The sequence below is a fragment of the Rhea americana genome, unplaced genomic scaffold (genome assembly GCF_003343005.1).
Source record: "Rhea americana isolate MKP2758 unplaced genomic scaffold, rheAme1 scaffold_118, whole genome shotgun sequence".
NCBI lineage: Eukaryota > Metazoa > Chordata > Aves > Rheiformes > Rheidae > Rhea > Rhea americana.
Window position 1 is genome coordinate 2,770,212 of NW_028185239.1, and position 17,089 is coordinate 2,787,300.

General features: G+C 36.6%; 1 protein-coding gene across 28 annotated transcripts in view; it reads left to right on the plus strand.

Moving 5' to 3' along the window:
- Window positions 1-17,089, plus strand: part of ABI3BP (ABI family member 3 binding protein) — a 167,813-nt gene that overhangs the window by 20,598 nt on the left and 130,126 nt on the right. For all 28 annotated transcript variants that reach the window (XM_085319502.1, XM_085319567.1, XM_085319544.1 and 25 more), the window contains exons 2-4: window positions 2,077-2,256; window positions 11,909-11,977; window positions 15,483-15,615. In XM_085319502.1, the coding sequence (XP_085175628.1) occupies window positions 2,077-2,256; window positions 11,909-11,977; window positions 15,483-15,615 (382 nt within the window). The remainder of the gene's footprint in view (window positions 1-2,076; window positions 2,257-11,908; window positions 11,978-15,482; window positions 15,616-17,089) is intronic.

The following is a 17,089-nucleotide window of genomic DNA, read 5'->3' on the forward strand; positions in this document are numbered from 1 at the left end:
CTTCGTCGCTTTCCTCCATCCCCATCGTTCTTTGATTTTTTTGTCTCCTCCTTCGCAGCCYGTCCCTCTTTGGAACCCAGGCTGTCGCACTAAATAGCTACAGTTCCTAGCAAGCAGTGTTACTAATTTCAATCAKGATCCTTTGTTGCCAAGATGGTGCTAACGGCAGAAGAGTGTAGGTAATTCAGCGCATTGGTCTCTCCTGAGAGAAACAACATGAGAGCTGGTCGGGAGTCTGTTGAGCTCACCTCACCTCAAAGARCAAGGCTGCTGCCCATCAACTCAATTAACGTATGCCGAGTAATCACCAAATAGCAACAATAATTATGATCTATTAAGTGTAGGTAATAACAGAAATAAATGCAAACTAACAAAAGGATTCATTGCTTTTCCTCCTTATTTATTTCTGTTTAAGTAGCTTGATATTCAAATGCGTAGGTAAGGAGAAAAGGAAAGGGATGAAAGAGAGAGAGAAAAACCTCCTCTGTAAAATGGTTTTTGTGTAGTGTACAAATTCCCATAGATTTCCTATGAAATTTTCAATTTTTTTTTAGATCTGTTTTTGTTTTTATGACAGGAAAGCTTGTCAGTACTGCCCATGATTTGCTCCACTTCTTTCCATTCATTTACAGAARCTGGTCAGGCTCTTTGATTATTGTTATTTAACTGTAAAAATTCATCCCTCGATTTTGGTGATTCTGAAATGCAGAGTTTATTGAAAAGAATGCAATTTGGTCATATGTAATATGTTATCTACGTTGTATCTATATTATAGATGTATTGATATATTAAAAATGGGAAATTATTGTAAATATAATATGAAATTAGATCTTCACTATTTTTTTTAAACTTCTGTGGGGTCTGTTTAGCAATTTTAATACGGAAATCAAATATTTTCTTATTTGAATCAAGTACTGCAAGTCTTGATGTCTTAGATGTGTTTGATGGAGACAATYCTTTTGTTTACATTCCTCTCTCTAAAGGCAGTTATTATAATACAGGCTTTAGCAGACTACAGAATTTTAAAAAATTACTATCAATTAGAGAAAATTAATTGTAGAGTTTGAAGGTACAGAACATTTTTACTAAGTGTCTTCACATAATGAAAACAAAAAAAAGCTGGAATGTCTCCCAGCTAATGAAGCAACCCCTCACCTTGCTTCCCCCATGAAGATATTGTAATGCTGAAAACACCAGGAGTTGAGGTTTAGAGAAGTCTTGTAGTCTTTGGGAATCTTGGAGTTTAACTGGGAAAGGAGTGACGGTTTATTGCCTAAGTGCTGCTACTTAATGGACTTTCAGATAAAATTTTTAAGACAAATTTTGTAGATGGATATACAGCATGTTGCTGTTCCCCTAGAAGGCCCCAAAATAAATGTTTAAAAATATTTCTTGGTAACTCAGAATTAAGTATATATGGTAATCTGGGTGTCTTGGTGTATTCCAAGTAGAAAATTACATTTTCTGCCTTATAAATAATAGCTGTTACAGTTTCATTTGGATATTTTACTATTCATCTTCCATTTTTAGAAGTTAGAATAATTCAGAAGAACAGTTTACTATTCATCCTCTATCCTGATTTCACAATGTGACTAACTTAATGTTAAAACATTACATTTTTACTAACAATAAAAAAGTCCCCCACACACTTTCCTTGCAATTTTTTCACCTGTGGATCTTATGTTTACTATTATTTTTAACTCCTGTATTTAAAGGAGAAGACAGCTTTTATTTTTCTTGTTTTTCCTCCTAATTATTTTGTGTCTTTTTCTAACATTGTAATTGTAGAAGGTTTTAGGCTTCTATCATTGTCTTTGATATCTGGCATTGTATTTCATCATCTTTCAAAACTAAATGGGGAGAAAAGATGCATTAGAAACCATGATTTTACATGGCTGTTAGATTACTTTTTGAAATACACATAGTTTCCAAGAAACTGTACYTTTAAACCGTTGTTCAGTTGTGTGCTACTACCAAATGGAACTACTCTGTATTGTTATTGTTACATTACATTACTGAATATATAATTACAAGATAATATATTTTGATCATCTCTTCTTTTTAATCTTTCCTCAGTAAAAAGACAGAGTCTGAAAGTTCAGATCAATGCAACAGATGATACCGTTTGCATGAAGTATCTCCGACCAAGTCAAAACACCAAACTTGAAGGTTTTGTCCTGGGTTATGGAAGCAGCTTCTTTTCTAATCAGTACATTCCTTTACCTTCTGAAGGAAAAACATACATAACTGAACTTGGTAAGGTATTTTTGCTTTGCATGTTACTGTGGTCATGAAGTGTGGAAATAGAATGAGAAGAATATGACTCTTCGGGGTTCTTATTTTTTTTTTTTTAATGGGGTTGCTGCTCGAGGCTTTTTCTGTTTGTTTAAGGTTCTCTTGGGAAGAATTTTGGATGAAAGCGCAATTAGGAGATCCTTCAAGGAGAACAAATAGTTCTTGTTGTTTGGAAAAGTTTCTTACTGATGTTAGTTTTGATTGGATTGGATTTGCTTTATTTATTTATTTTAAATGCTGAGAAGTTGTGCTATGTTGACTGCATCAGAGATCAAATGAAACTCTTTGCATGGAACTGTAGTTACAACTTGAGCTAGCGCTGAATCCCTGGTTTTGTTAGCAGAGCAGCATCATCTCTTCTCTGTTTGGAATAATCATCCCCACTTAGAACAGCGGTATATACGCCTGAGCAGGGAGACATACTAATAATGAAACTACAGCTAACATTTTTGATGCAATAATATATACAAGGCCCATGACTTCTGTATTTCCCACCCTATCACTGTTGAATTCAGATGAAATTTACTGTCACATTTTCTGCCAACTCATTGCTGGCTCATACATCTCTTTTGATCCTATTAATATTAAACTTGAAGTCAGTGATTGATTATTACATATGTTCATATTTGAGAATAAGTGAATGAAAAAAATGATCTTTCCTAGCATTTCCAGTAGAAATGTGTGTCTTTGGAGCAAGTGTGACATCTGCTTATAATCCCTGCATTAAAATATTCAGCGCTTCACTGCAGTGATTCTTCTCTTAAAATACCTGTTTTTCTTTCTTTTGCAACTGAATTAAATAAGTGACCCAACTGTTGTGTGAYATTATCCATGAATCAGGAATTGCCTGCAGAGGGCATATACAAAGAGGAAAGATTTCTGTTGGATTTCTTGAACTTGTCAGGAGCTAATGCTGGTAATAAACTCCTGAGCTGCTTCTTGCGTTGCTGGATCATAGAATCATAGATCAATAAGGTTGGAAGGGACCTCTGGAGATCATCTAGTCCAACCTCCCTGCTCAGCAGGGTCACCTAGAGCATGTTAGACAGGGTTACATCCAGGCGGGCCTTGAATATCTCCAGAGAAGCACACTCCACAACCTCCCTGGGCAGCCTGGTCCAGTGCTCTGTCACTCTCACAGGGAAGAAATTCCCCCTCCCGTTCAGGCGGAACTTCCTGTGCTTCAATTTCTGCCCATTGCCTCTTGTCCTGTCTCACGGGACAACTGAAAAGAGTTTGTCCCTGCCCCCTTGACACCCTCCCTTCAGGTGCTTATACACATTGATAAGATCCCTCCTCAATCTTCTCTTCGCCAGGCTGAAGAGGCCCAGCTCTCGCAGCCGTTCCTCATGGGGCAGATGCTCCAGCCCTCTGATCATCTTTGTAGCCCTAGGCTGGCCTCTCTGCAGTAGCTCCATGTCTCTCTTGTACTGGGGAGCCCAGAACTGGACACAGTACTTGAGATGAGGCCTCCCCAGGGCTGAGCAGAGGGGCAGGATCACCTCCCTCCACCTGCTGGCAACACTCTTCCCAGTTCACCCCAGGATACCGTTGGCCTTCTTGGCCACAAGGGCACATTCCTGGCTCATGGTCAACTTGTCATCCACCAGCACTCCCAGGTCCCTCTCTGCAGAGATGCTCTCCAGATGGTCAGCCCCCAGCCTATACTGGTACCTCGGGTTATTTCTGCCCAGGTGCAGGACACCCTACACTTGCCCTTGTTGAACCTCAGCAGGTTCCTCTCCACCCAACTCTCCAGCCTGTCCAGGTCTCTCCGAATGGCAGCACAACCCTCAGCTGTGTCAGCCTCTCCTCCCAGCTTGGTAGCATCAGCAAACTTGCTGAGGAGGCACTSCATCCCCTCATCCAGGTCATTGATGAAGAAGTTGAACAGGATGGGACGCAGTACTGAGCCCTGGGGGACGCCGCTAGCTACAGGCCTCCAACTAGACTCCACGCCACTSATGACGACCCTCTGAGCTCTGCCTTTCAGCCAGTTCTCAATACACCTCATTGTCCACTCGTCTAACCCACGCTTCCTGAGCTTCTCCAGGAGGATGTTATGGGAGACAGTGTCAAMAGCCTTGCTGAAGTCAAGGTACACGACATCCACTGCTCTCCCCTCATCTACCCAGCCATAACTAGATAACTGGGTTTGAGTTGGGGTGAAGAGTAAGTGACAGTAATAGGCAGCAACAAAGCTTAATTCAAGGAAGTGGGAAAACCTGTTGAGACACAAGATGTATTTTCTTTGGTACTGTATATACTTTATGAGCTTACATGACAGTGAGCAACATTATTCTTGGTCATGAGACTGTGTCAAAAGATACCAAAACATAAATTCAGCTAGATTAATAAATATGGTGACTAGACTTTTCCRAAAGTTTTGAGCTTGATTTAAACTTTTAGATAAATCTGTTCAGTCTGTATGACTCACAAAGGAAGACAGGATTTCCTTGAGAAATTTGTGCTAGTTTTTCCTGACATAGGAAAATTTTAAGTCAATCTCTTTGGATTTGCTGATACTGTTGGAGGAACTCCCCAAAATGGATGGAATCAGGAAAATTTGGTAAAAAGAACTAATTAATTACTAGAGAGAACAAAATGAAGTGCAATTTCAGTTTCTAAAACCAGCTCAGAGTAGGATAAAGTGGGTCATACTTTGGTTTGGTTTGGCTTTTTCTTCATCTGAACCAAACTGTGCCTTTTGACCCTCAGTGTAAGAAGAGAATGTATCGGCAATTCTGCTTTATAAGTTACAGGTCAAATTTGGATTTAGATGTGGAAGAATTCTAGCCTGTGTTTACAGGTAGCGTGTGTATTTACACTATCTGAATGAATGAAGGAGGAGTTYGGAAAAGTATTTTATCTAACTGTTTCCAGCGTCATATTGAGGACTCAACTGGATAATCAAAACGGTCCATGTTTGAGAAATTGTAACACTAAGAATTAGGCTTACTTTTTGACAAGAGATTGTCTCATACATCTGAGTGGTTTCTGTAGTGCTTTGCTATTAAAAAATAGAGCATTTCACTATTTGAACTTTATTTCTGATCTGTAACTTTGAGGGAGCGTACCAGAAACATTCAGTGCTAAATTGTATCCCTAAACTAGGTAAGTAAAGAAATCCAGATCCAACCATACATATTGAAAGCATGTGTTCTGCAGCTTTCCTGACTGGCTGGTCATAGCTTAGGATTTACTCATAGCTTTCACCTTTTGCAAAACTTGCTGGGATACTCTAGTGCTTACGAAAGTTCCTGGTTTAACTGTTAAAAATTGAGGCTTATAATGGTGTTTATTATAGCCCACAAAAATGGGATTGATACCATTTTGTGTGTGTGTGAGAGAGAGAGTGTGGCTTCTCTGTGGTAGTGCAAATGGAATTTGGGTCATAGTAAATCTGACAATGCGAATGTGCAAAAGGAAGAAAAATCCTTGTCATTTTCAAAGTTGCCTTTTGCTGGTGCAAGCTGTGCTTTCAATGGAGAGGAACCGCTGGTACTTAATACAACTGAGCATAGAGCTAAGCACAAATCATGATCTCATTTTTTAGCTAAAATACTGAAAATCAGCCCTGATCTCATTCTTGCAATGTTTGCAAGCTTTTTTTAGGTGCTCAAGCACTGAAGAGAGGCACAAATTTTTCCCTTAGCTCCTGTGCACTGAATACCACTGTGCATGCACTGAGCCTCCCTGGACCTRGATCCCAGCCCTGACACTTGTCAATCCCATTACTTAACCAACAGTATTTAATAAATACATTGAATTAAGTCTTGTTCTATGTTATCAGTATCTTTCTCTCTGAAGCACAATGTTCTCTAGTCTTCCACCTCTGTTCTGTGGCTTCGGTCCTTCTTTTCGACTTTGGAGGGAGTAGACAGACTTGGGTACCCAGCGTTATAAAAAAGTGCTTCTTCATAGAGCAGTCCCGTCCTTGTTATTTTCTAGGTACACTTGTCAGTTTTCATTATCCAGTATCTTCTTCTGTAGGGAAAGACAAGAATTGCTTTTGGTCCCTTTGTTTTCTCAACCTTAGTTTAGGAAGGTAGAGTTCTTTAGCAAAGCACATCAACTTGTGCCAACTTGAGAATACTCTGCCTTTAGAGGAGATTAGTCTTTTTGTCCCTTACGAAAGAAATAAACCCTCCTTACTCTCCAGAACATCTATTTCTATCAGAGATAATTCAGAGGAACTAAAAAAGACTGTTAAACGCTCTTCAGAGAGCAGCACTAAAATGTCCTTGTGCACTGGCTAAAATGAATTGTTTGCCATGGCATTTATCCTTCCAACCTTAATGAAGGAAGTAGGYGATAAAAGGTTTAAACAATTGGATTTATTTTGTCTGTCCTAGTAGTGACAGATTGGCAAAAAACAGCTAAGCAGAAGGAGGCTCAAAGATTATCATACGGAATTTGCAGATGTATTTCAAACTGAACTTGTTAAAGTTTGCATAGTTCTGTGGAGATCCCTTATTTATGAGATTCTGGTACCTTACAAGAAAAGGTACAGGGTTTTTTGTATACTAACACTGTTATTTGAAGTATTTTCTGAGTCAAATGTAGAATTCTTGGATCTGTGTCTAGATATTTAATCATTTACCTTAAATAAGTATCATTACCTTTTCGAACACAGATCATACAAGTTAAGAAACATACAGCTGTAAACTGTGTTATCTCTACTCTGATTTGCGTTTCAGACAGTCGTATTTTGGAAATGCACTCCTCTTTAGGTGTATCTCAGTGTAAATAGTTGATAAATTCTGGGAAGCATAATGACACACAACACTTTCGTGAGTTTGACTGTCACCTTTCTGTTGCTTAATTCTTCGGCAGTCATTTAGTTCATCCCTTAAACATAAAGATGAAGTAGTGTAACCAGCAGCATTTCGTTTTTTAGCTCCTATGTTCCTCACCTCTCCTCTTAGAAATACTAGTGTTCCTCTTCATTTGGATTTTAATACCTGGTATTTGTATATCTGTATTCCAAATACAAGGTGCTCCTTGCAAGTGTGCATATAGAAACTGCATTATGCATATAAAGGCATCATAAAGGAAAACAAAGGATCATAAAGAGTTCTTGCAACTTCATAGAGGCTAATAAATTGGTGAGGCAATTTTTAAGTCCTGGAAAATGAATGAGTTGTTGAAGCACCAGCTGATTTCCAGGTCATTATGGCCACTGATGCTTTTCTCAAAGAGAGGATGGCAATCAGTGCAAAGACTCAGTGACCTTCTGAACTTAGTAGAAGAAACATGAAATTGCAGCGCAAGACTAAGAAAGAACTCCAGTTTCTACGACTGAATCTGGATGCACTGGGTAAGACTGACCAAGCCCTTTGACGTTCCCTCCTTCAGTCATATTCTTGGGTATAGAATGTGTCTCCATGTGCAAAACAGACAGAAGTGTTTGAAGGCCTGTATTCCTCAGTTTCTGTGTAATGCTTGGCATGTTTGTATCAAATGTATGAATCTAAGATAAATTACAATTGCTGCTCTCTAACACCTGTTGTAGCATGGAGTTTCACATTGTATTTCTAAATTAAGATATATTTTTAGTCACATTCAGAACAATATTTTAGTGTTGTATCTCAAGTACTAAGTGTACTCTTCTGATCATTTCAGATTCTGATTTTACTTAAGAAGATCATAGTACTGACTGAAATCAGTGTCCCTAGATCAGACAGRTGGTACTTCTTAAACCTGCCTGTTATAACAAGACTCTGTTAACATCTAGTCCTATCCTATTTTGCTAAATGCTTCCTTTATAGATAGTAATATCAGGAAAGTGGTGAGTTCACTGGAAAATATGGATGTGCTGTATTCTTTAATGGTGAACACTTACCAACCCCCCGAATGCTTGATGAACAATACTCAACACAAAATATTCCAGCATAAAATATTTGTTACAGAACAGAAACACCTGATAGAAATAATGATTCCCGATAAGTATCACRTTTTGTAGTTCTGAGATGTGTGAGGAGACAGTTACAATTTTTATTTATTGTCACATTTTGTTTCACAGATAAGCTATTTATATAGTTCTGCATGCATCATTTCAGACTTCAGCCAGAATTAATTTTTCAAATGAAGGAGCAGCACAAAACTGTCCCTTTCCAATCATTTGGTTAACTTTCTGTAGCACTATGTGGGCATTTTGTTTATTGAAACATATACTCTTACATTTCTGAAGAGTAACTTTGTACTTTGTGAGCTTTCAAGATGAAAGAATTGAAATTGAAATTCTTGAAAGAATTTTGATGGTAGTTAAAGGGTGCTCTGCACTTTGTGAAAGTGTTGGTAATAGTCTTGCATGTGGACGTGAATGCACACCAGAGAGCTTGGTTTAAACTACTAGAAAAACAAATAAATTATTTTAAAATGTGTCATCTAATACTGGTTTTAGGTGCCAGCATAGAAAATGTCCAGATTGTTGCACAAATCCCAGAAGAACTGTTCCTCCATAAATATTAAAAATGTTTTTTTGGAAATGAAAGGATAATTTCAAGTAGAGGTTGTTACTTCTTTTTAGCAAATTCTTTTCTCTAGCCTGTTTTTTGCAGCTGCTTTCAATACTCATTTCAGTTATGTTTATTTTTGGTTTAGCTGAAACCCATTTAAAAACAATAAATAAACAATTAAAGTATACCCARAGTATGCATTTCCAGTGACTTATGTACACAGAATTAGTGAACTTAAGTTACTGCAGTTTTCTCCACACTAGAATAAACTTTCAAAGTAGTATTGCAAGCTTTCTATTCAATCAATGCTTACCTTCCTTGATCTCTTATTATAGAAATCTGGATGTAAGAGAAAACTGAGAGATTTCTTAGCRGTTGTATTTAATTAGTGAACGACAAGGTATTTAGTGCACTGGAATATGCAGGAAACCCGATGTTTTCTCAATACAGATSTAGACAAATTATCTTAAACGGAAGAAAATTTTTACATAGAATAAACTTTTCCTTAAAAATTACGCTGATCAGATCTACTTCAGCTGGATGGTGAGCTGAATTCTACCCATGCATATCTCTCTACAAGCTCCCATGACTTCTTTTCAAGTGTTAAAGTTGGGTGAGAATAGCATTTGGCCTTAAATATTTAAGGACTGAAAGCTCTAACATCTGATATCTGGCGCAATGAAAAATCTCCCTCTTTCTGAGGATGAATTTCCCCAAACTAAGCTTGCTATGTCCCTCTCAACATTGTTTTAATCAAAGCATTTATTATTTTAAGCTGCACAGTTAACTTTTATGCCTTTCATTGCCAGAAACATCATCTAAACTTGTGGCCTCATACCATGTTTACTTGTGTTCATCCAAACTGAATCAAATGTCCCAAAAATGTGTTAGTTTTTATATAAAAGTAAYAGCAAACTTGGTTTGCTTCATATCATTATGCCTTATGAAGGCTAGTATTTCTGAGATATTCACAAACTGGTTCACAGTTGACACCCAACTAACAATGCCTGAATACTGAGAACGGATGCAGTTTTGATTTACTTCAAAAGGAGCTTAAGGCCAATCTTAAGGCTTGAAATTGAAAGCTGAAAATTCTCATCCTTGGAAAGGCTTTGTGTTTCTTTAACTATGTAATGTGACCAGTTCTACTAGCATTTTTGGACATGAAGCATTTGCACCTTTTAGGGGAAGTTGCATAGATGTGTAAACTGGAGTTAAAATAGAGATTGTCTATCATGTACAGATTTTTTTAGAAGTACATTGCAAAGGTTCTTTTTTGCTATGAGAAAATGCATAATGGTTAAATGCGAAAGCAATGTAGATGTTGGAAAGTATGAAAAATGTAGTTCGTCTCTGAGATGAATTTATTGAATAAGAAAACCACTAAACTGTTGCTCTTCTGTTGTGTGCAAAATTATGTCTACAGTCAAACTCACAGCCCTTTATGGGTTATATACAAACATTATCCCATGGCTATTAAAAGTCAACAATAACTCTGCTTTCATAAAGAGTACCCAAAACTGTCAAAGCACTTAACAGTCAGTTTTCATAATAACTCGATGCAAAAGGTATGTATCATACTTATTAAAAAAGCCAGTGGCTGATGTGGAGACTATATTACAGGTGTCTGACTGTAACTGGAAGGTCATGCAAGTCTTGATTGATTTAATATTAGCCTATGGGAGTAAGCCCTGCTAAATCATTGATGTATTTATTATTTATTTATKTATTTTATAGTGTTACAGTACAGACTGATAGGTCTGCTCTTTACTGAGAAACTTCTTACAAGAGGAAAACAGGTCGATAGCTTGAAGCAGAATACAGATAGTAGAAAGTTTAGTTTTGTTATAAGGAAGAAAAAATGGCTGCAACAAAATGGTTCCGAAAGTTTAAAGACAAAATATGTGTTGCAGAATGTGTCAGTGAGGGTTATCATTTTATATTTACTTGTTTTTACTTTGTTTTGARTCTCTATAGTGAAACCACAGCTAATTTTAAAAGTAGAATACAGTATGTTGTTTATTTTTAAAAAATATAGGATATGTTGTAGTCAGTAAGACAGCTCCATCCTCTGGTAGYGCTCCTGTAACTCTTTGGAACATCACTGCAAAACTGTTCAAATTATTMTTTATAAAAACATTAAAACAACCATCTCTGTAAGACATACCAGTGTAATGTGACTGGCAGTGGAAGCAGAGGAAAATTATTACATATACGAAGAAAACAGACTATTTTGACWTCGTAACCAAATATGCCACTAGCTACTGATGGAGGTGGAGATTTGTTTTTGAAGTTGATTTTTTTGTAGATAATTGCTAGTATAAATACTATTTGAAAGTATCTACATCAGCAGCCTCTGATCTTGGAAGTCATCCTCAGCTGGCAGCATCGGCAACCACTACAGTAATCCACACTTGAGTTCTCTATTTGTGTGCATATGTAACGATGGGAACAATAGAGTACAAGCTTTCTCCAGCCATGTGTTGCTTTCTCTTAGACTGCAYGTATATAAAAGAGCAAAGTGAGATTTCTGATTTTTATGCTGGAATAATTTGAAAAGTATTATATGAATATAATTATACTGTTCAGTAGACTAGGCAAATTCCCTCTGATGTCTTTCTTTTCTGTTGCCAGACCTTGAGATAGGGAAGGTTGTAAATAGCTACAAGCGGCTACTGCCTAGGGAAATCTTGCCTTGTAGCAGAATGCAAGTCTCAAATGTCCCTCAGTCTCTGTGTAAGAGGTGCAACCAGCAATGTCTGCCCGCCTCAGGCTTTATCTTCTTAACTTCTATACCCATTTGTTTTTGCTTTGCTGTCACTTCTTTGTCTTCATCCAGGCTTTCCTTCTCCTTCACTGCCAAAGTAGTGTTTGGGTTGAAATGTTGCATATATGTCTTGCCATCTTCACTTTGATACATATTTGTCAAAAGAAGGGCCCAATTTTGTGTGCAGAGATGTTTTATTCAATGGCTAGAATATTTCTGAATGATTGGTGAATAAATCTTAAAGGAAACATACCTGAAGATCACAAAGATAGGATAACCTSTCAGGCATTCATGGAATCTTGCACTTTTTCGTGTGAATTATAGGTTAATTCCTCTCTCAAATAAATAGCAAGTCTATACTAATTGCTGCTTTCTTTGTTTACAGATGCAGAACCACGGTATTTAGTTTCAGTAAGACCGGCACGCAATTCAAATAGCAAGAAATCTTGCTCAGGTATTTTGCCATTACTGCATCTCTTTCTCTCAATAATTAAAAGAAGACAGACTCCTGCTTTTATGGGGTTTCTCTGAAAAGGTGTTTGTAACTGTAGGTGTCTAAATTGGATGCTCAAATTCCACATGTGAATAGTTAGAATGTAGGCCTGTATTTCCTAGTGAGAAATTAGTCCCATATGTGGAGTTCAAGTAGAAGTAGTACCTGAAGATTGTTGTTGTAAAAAATCTCTTACCAGTCTCATTTTATGGATGAGAATTAGATTACTAATTTCTGATGTTTAAAGAGGTCACCAGTGTATGTGAAAAAGTAAATATGGGAAAGTTCAGCACATTTTATCTTGAAACATAATGATCTGATGGGTTGAGGTCTAATAATGTATATTCTCCTCAAACTGCCTTTAAGGATTCTGTCATCTATGGAGATTTTGGTATTCAAACCTAAATGGAAATGATAATTTCTCTTGGTGTATGTATATCTGTAAATGAATACTAAGTTTACTGATGCAATTTGAGGAAAGAGGAATTCCTCTACCCAAAACTATGCATAGCAGAATAGAAGTCTGAGTTTGATTCTTTTCAGTGCCAAAAACTATCTACATGACTTTAATCATAYCATTAATACTATCAGTGCTTTAATTGCTTAGGATTATGGAACTGTTGCAAAGAATAAACTATTTGTTTGTTTTTAGGTATTTATACTTTCAGATCTTTATATGGAATTTGTTCRAATTCTGGGTAATTACTTGGGATTAATTTATCTTCCCTCATGGGCAAATGAGAAAAAGTGTGTATAGTTGCCTCTAGAAAGGTCTTGAAAAGTGATTTACTTTCAGATACAACATCTATATGTATATGTTTATGCTTATATATTTATATATATAATATATATAAAAATCCAAAACAGTATTTGAAGATTATTAATTTTATTATCCGCTGCARTTGTGGAAAATTAGATCATTTTCTTTAGTGATGGATCTGACTTTCATTTATGACTTCTAGGGTACCATTTACAGTTATCTCAACCTTGTAGCTGGCCTTATTCCCTTGAAGCTGATCAGCTGACAATTCTAGACCCAAATAAATGTGACCTTTGGGGAACTGGAGTTAGCACTGCTCTGTTTTTACACTTGGCAATATTTTAATCTGTTGCCTGTAGTTGAGCCTATACAGTGAATGTTCTTTCCCCTTTTTAATGTGAAGCAAATAAAGGGATTACTGTTTCTGAGACAAAAGTATGTTACACAAAATTACTAGTATTCAATGAAGAAAAACGATATTTTCTTTCYTTTTTTTTTTCTCTTTCTGGTAAAGTTACAAAGACATTGAGTTAAAGAAGTGATTTTTTTTGGAAACATTTGACTGAATAACATAAAATCTCGGGCAGAACTGCAGAGGAGTCTGTGTATGGCAATCAGAACTAAACTGAGATAAGAGTTCACACTTGATTATAATCAAAAGTCTTGGGGTCACTTGTTTCAAGCATGAGCAAAAAGCTTCAAATCCTCAGTTTGGTTCTGATGGAGAACTTGAATGATAACCCCTTACATATTGAATGTCTACCCTAGACACAAAACTATTGACAGTTTCCATAAATACAAATAATTAAGTATTTATTGGGTCACAACGGAGCCAATTCAATAGCCCCACTGACTTTTTATCCACTATTAAAGCTAGAAATCAATAAATTGAAGACCTCAGTGGAGAGGCAGAAGAATGACAAAAGGTTGGAAAAACTTTCCACTCTTCTAGTGGAAGACCCTGAAATGCTGATCATTTAAGCTTTGGGGAGTGACACAGTCCTTGAGTATGTGATCAAGGACTTGACCACAGTCTACAGAAACTGACTTGTGAAACAAGATTCTGACAATTGACTTCTTAGTCCAACAGACAAAGATGTAAGAACGGCTGCTGGCTTCGTGCTGACTAGATATAAGGCAGGCATTTTGAACAGTGAGCGTAGTTAAACTGGAAAATTTACCGAGGATTGTGATAGAGTCTGAGTAACTGCAGTCTTGTGAAGATTGGTTACATATCTAAAAGACACACTGTAGTTCAGGTACCAATTAATACAGGGGAGCTGTGTGTTCTGCTTTCATATAGATCAAAATAGATAATTACATAGATACTTTTTAGTTTTATGGTATATAGATCATTACAGTCTGTAACTAGGAACTAATGGAAAAATGAAATTCAGATTGTATGTTAGTAATGAAGAGAATGGTATAATGAGTTCAAGTTAGGTGAGAACTTGATTTTTCTTTTCCTTAAAACTCATATATTTTCCATGTTTCCTCAGGAGTAACTTAGAAAATAATTTCACTGTAGACAGGAGATTTGCCAAATAGTTTGATGAATAAGCTGTTTGTTTTAGCTTTTTGTTTAGCAATAGAGAAGGAGAATAGAAACCAACCTAGAAAACAAGAAAATTATTTGTACTTTTGCCTTCATAAAAGTATCATATGTTCCACAGTATTTTACATGATGTCATGCTTCTTCAGAAGGGCGGAGGGGAGAGGGGGGATTTTTTTGGTTATTGTTGTTGACGTGTTCCGCATAAATATACAGTAAAACACCCACACAGTCAGTGGGTCCAGCTGCACATGTGTTGCTTGGGAATGCAGATCAGACTTTCATCAGGGCTTGTTAGGTGGACCTATTAAGGATCAAGAGGCGTGAAAAGAGGCTTAGATTGACTTCACGATGGTGAATGAAATGTTTGGGAATTTTTGGCCTATGCATTTTTTTTCAGCAAAGGTATAGGTCATTAAATATGTGAACTGATATAAAAAATATATGAATTTCTCTTAATTAATCATCTTTCATACACTGAAGTTTCTACTTGGTTTGCAGACTTCATATTGACAATTACTTCTCTAGATGATTTCTTTATTTCCAACCACTAGCATTTAAACCATACTCAAAATTTCTTCCTTCATGTGAAGGATACGTGTGCTAATTCATTCAGAACAAAGCTAAATTTAAGTATAATGCAAAGCTGAGCAATCTGAGTTTAGTAAGTGGCTAAATCTTTTGTTTTCTTCCTAGGTTGAAATATATGTTGTGCAATCCCAGAGACAACCTTGGAAAAGTCTTTCTGTTGCCTCTGAGGCTTGATTATGTGTCTGAGATCTACTTTTCTAAGCAGTTTTCCTTATCTCTCCTTTTGGATCCTGTTAGCTGTATCCTCCCTTTCTTCCTGTCTGCTTCATTCTGCACTTCACTCAGTTGCTTTCAGGGGAGGAGCAGTCTCCGCTCCTTCCAGATGTTTCACTTGCTTCACTGTGAAGCCAGCAGATTACAGATTCTCTCTCTGCCCCCTCCCCTTTAAAATCTTACATTAGAAATAACAACTGTGAAAAAGAGAACTGTGAAAACCACTGTACCTTTCCCTTCAAATTTAGAAGAAAAGTAGATCTTCATTTTTCATTATCCAACTGCAAATAATTTCCCCTATATAATGTTTGTACATAACTTGTAATTGGAATGATCTGTTTCCTATGTAGGTCGGACCAAGACTCAAAAGCCTCTGCAGCTGGTAGTTGGAACTCTGACCCCAACCTCTGTCTTTCTCTCTTGGGGCATACTAGTCAACCCTCAACATGACTGGACAGCAACAAATAACTGTGCTAGTGACAGGTAACATAACAAAATCCAGTTTTTATGATGGTCATGTTTTTTAGGATGGTCAACATTTCGAACTTGAAGGTATGAAGGTGATCATCTGGTGTGACTGAATAAATTTGACAGTAGAAATTAAAACATTATAGTAGCAATAGTTCTGAATGTGAAGTAAGTTTGTACTTAAATTAATGCTTAGCAAGCATTTACTTGTTTTGAATGTGAATTCAGATAGGTGCCTACACAATGAAATGCAAAGCTTGCTAATTTCACTCTAGATCCCTGGTTCTTCTCAAACGAGGCCTTAGCTCTACCTTCATTTGTGTTTGCATTAGGCAGAGAGACTTTGATAAATCATAGGAAATGCCTGGATTTAAAGCTGACCAAGTAATAGTAAAACCACTCTTTAACTGTGCTTTGATAGGAGAATGGCACTTTGTTTCTTTATACTTGATTTTTGTTTCCTGTAATTGGTCTTACCACTGCACCACTTTCTTTGTATTACAGTACAATTTTCATAAATTTTATTTTTTAAATACAACAAGATCTCTTCTACTATAAAATTTTTGTTTTGCTGTAATTATGTAATGGCTGATATGGCAGGTGGGGAGCTTAGGAAAGCTCACCAAGTAGCAGTTTCTAGAGAAGTCAGAATGCTGGATAGCTTCTCAGTTGAGTACACCATTATGTTCTAGGCAACTCTTAGCAAATGAGTAAAATTAATTTTCTAGGATTGTTAAAGTTGTTAATATTGAGCTTCTCCCTGCTCTGATATTTTGGTGTTCTCTTTGTATTCTTTTTATGACAGAGGCCTTTCTTTCCTTTTTTTCTTTTTTTTTTGGGGGGGGGGTGAGGGTGGGGGTTGGGATGGGCTTTATTTACATTGAATTCACCGTGCAGTGTTTTGTAAAAACTAGGAAGAAACTTTGTTCATCTTTCCCCCCCCTCCATACTGTTTTTCTTTTTCTGTTCTTTGTTCAGGGTGCATTTATATCCAGCTTCTCAGCATCATCTTTTGCTTTATTACTGCATCTTTTATTATTGAGATTACTCCTTTATTCTTACCACTTTTGTATTTGGTCTGATTTGTAGCTGTCTAATTGAGAGCTTGACTCTACTTCCTTAGAAATTAATAACAAAAATCTATTGATAGAAGGCAGGAAATGTCAAACTTAGATTATGATGAAAAGCCCATGCAGCCAATGAGATCTTTCAATACCTCCCAGGAGCTTTGGACTAACCATTTTCAAGCTTCAGAAATTTGTCATGAGCATCTTTATTATGGCCTAGAATCTCAGATACTATTGAAAATATCCAATGTCCATGTTTATTTGGAAATTGTTACAAAATGTTAGGAAATATTCATTGGACTTAATTGCACTTAATTGAATTAGATTTCTTTTTAGTAGAAATAAAAAATATTTTAAACTATTCATACCTCTAATGTTGCTCTTCTAATAAAGACACATATAATTTCCTGCAGTTAGAGTTG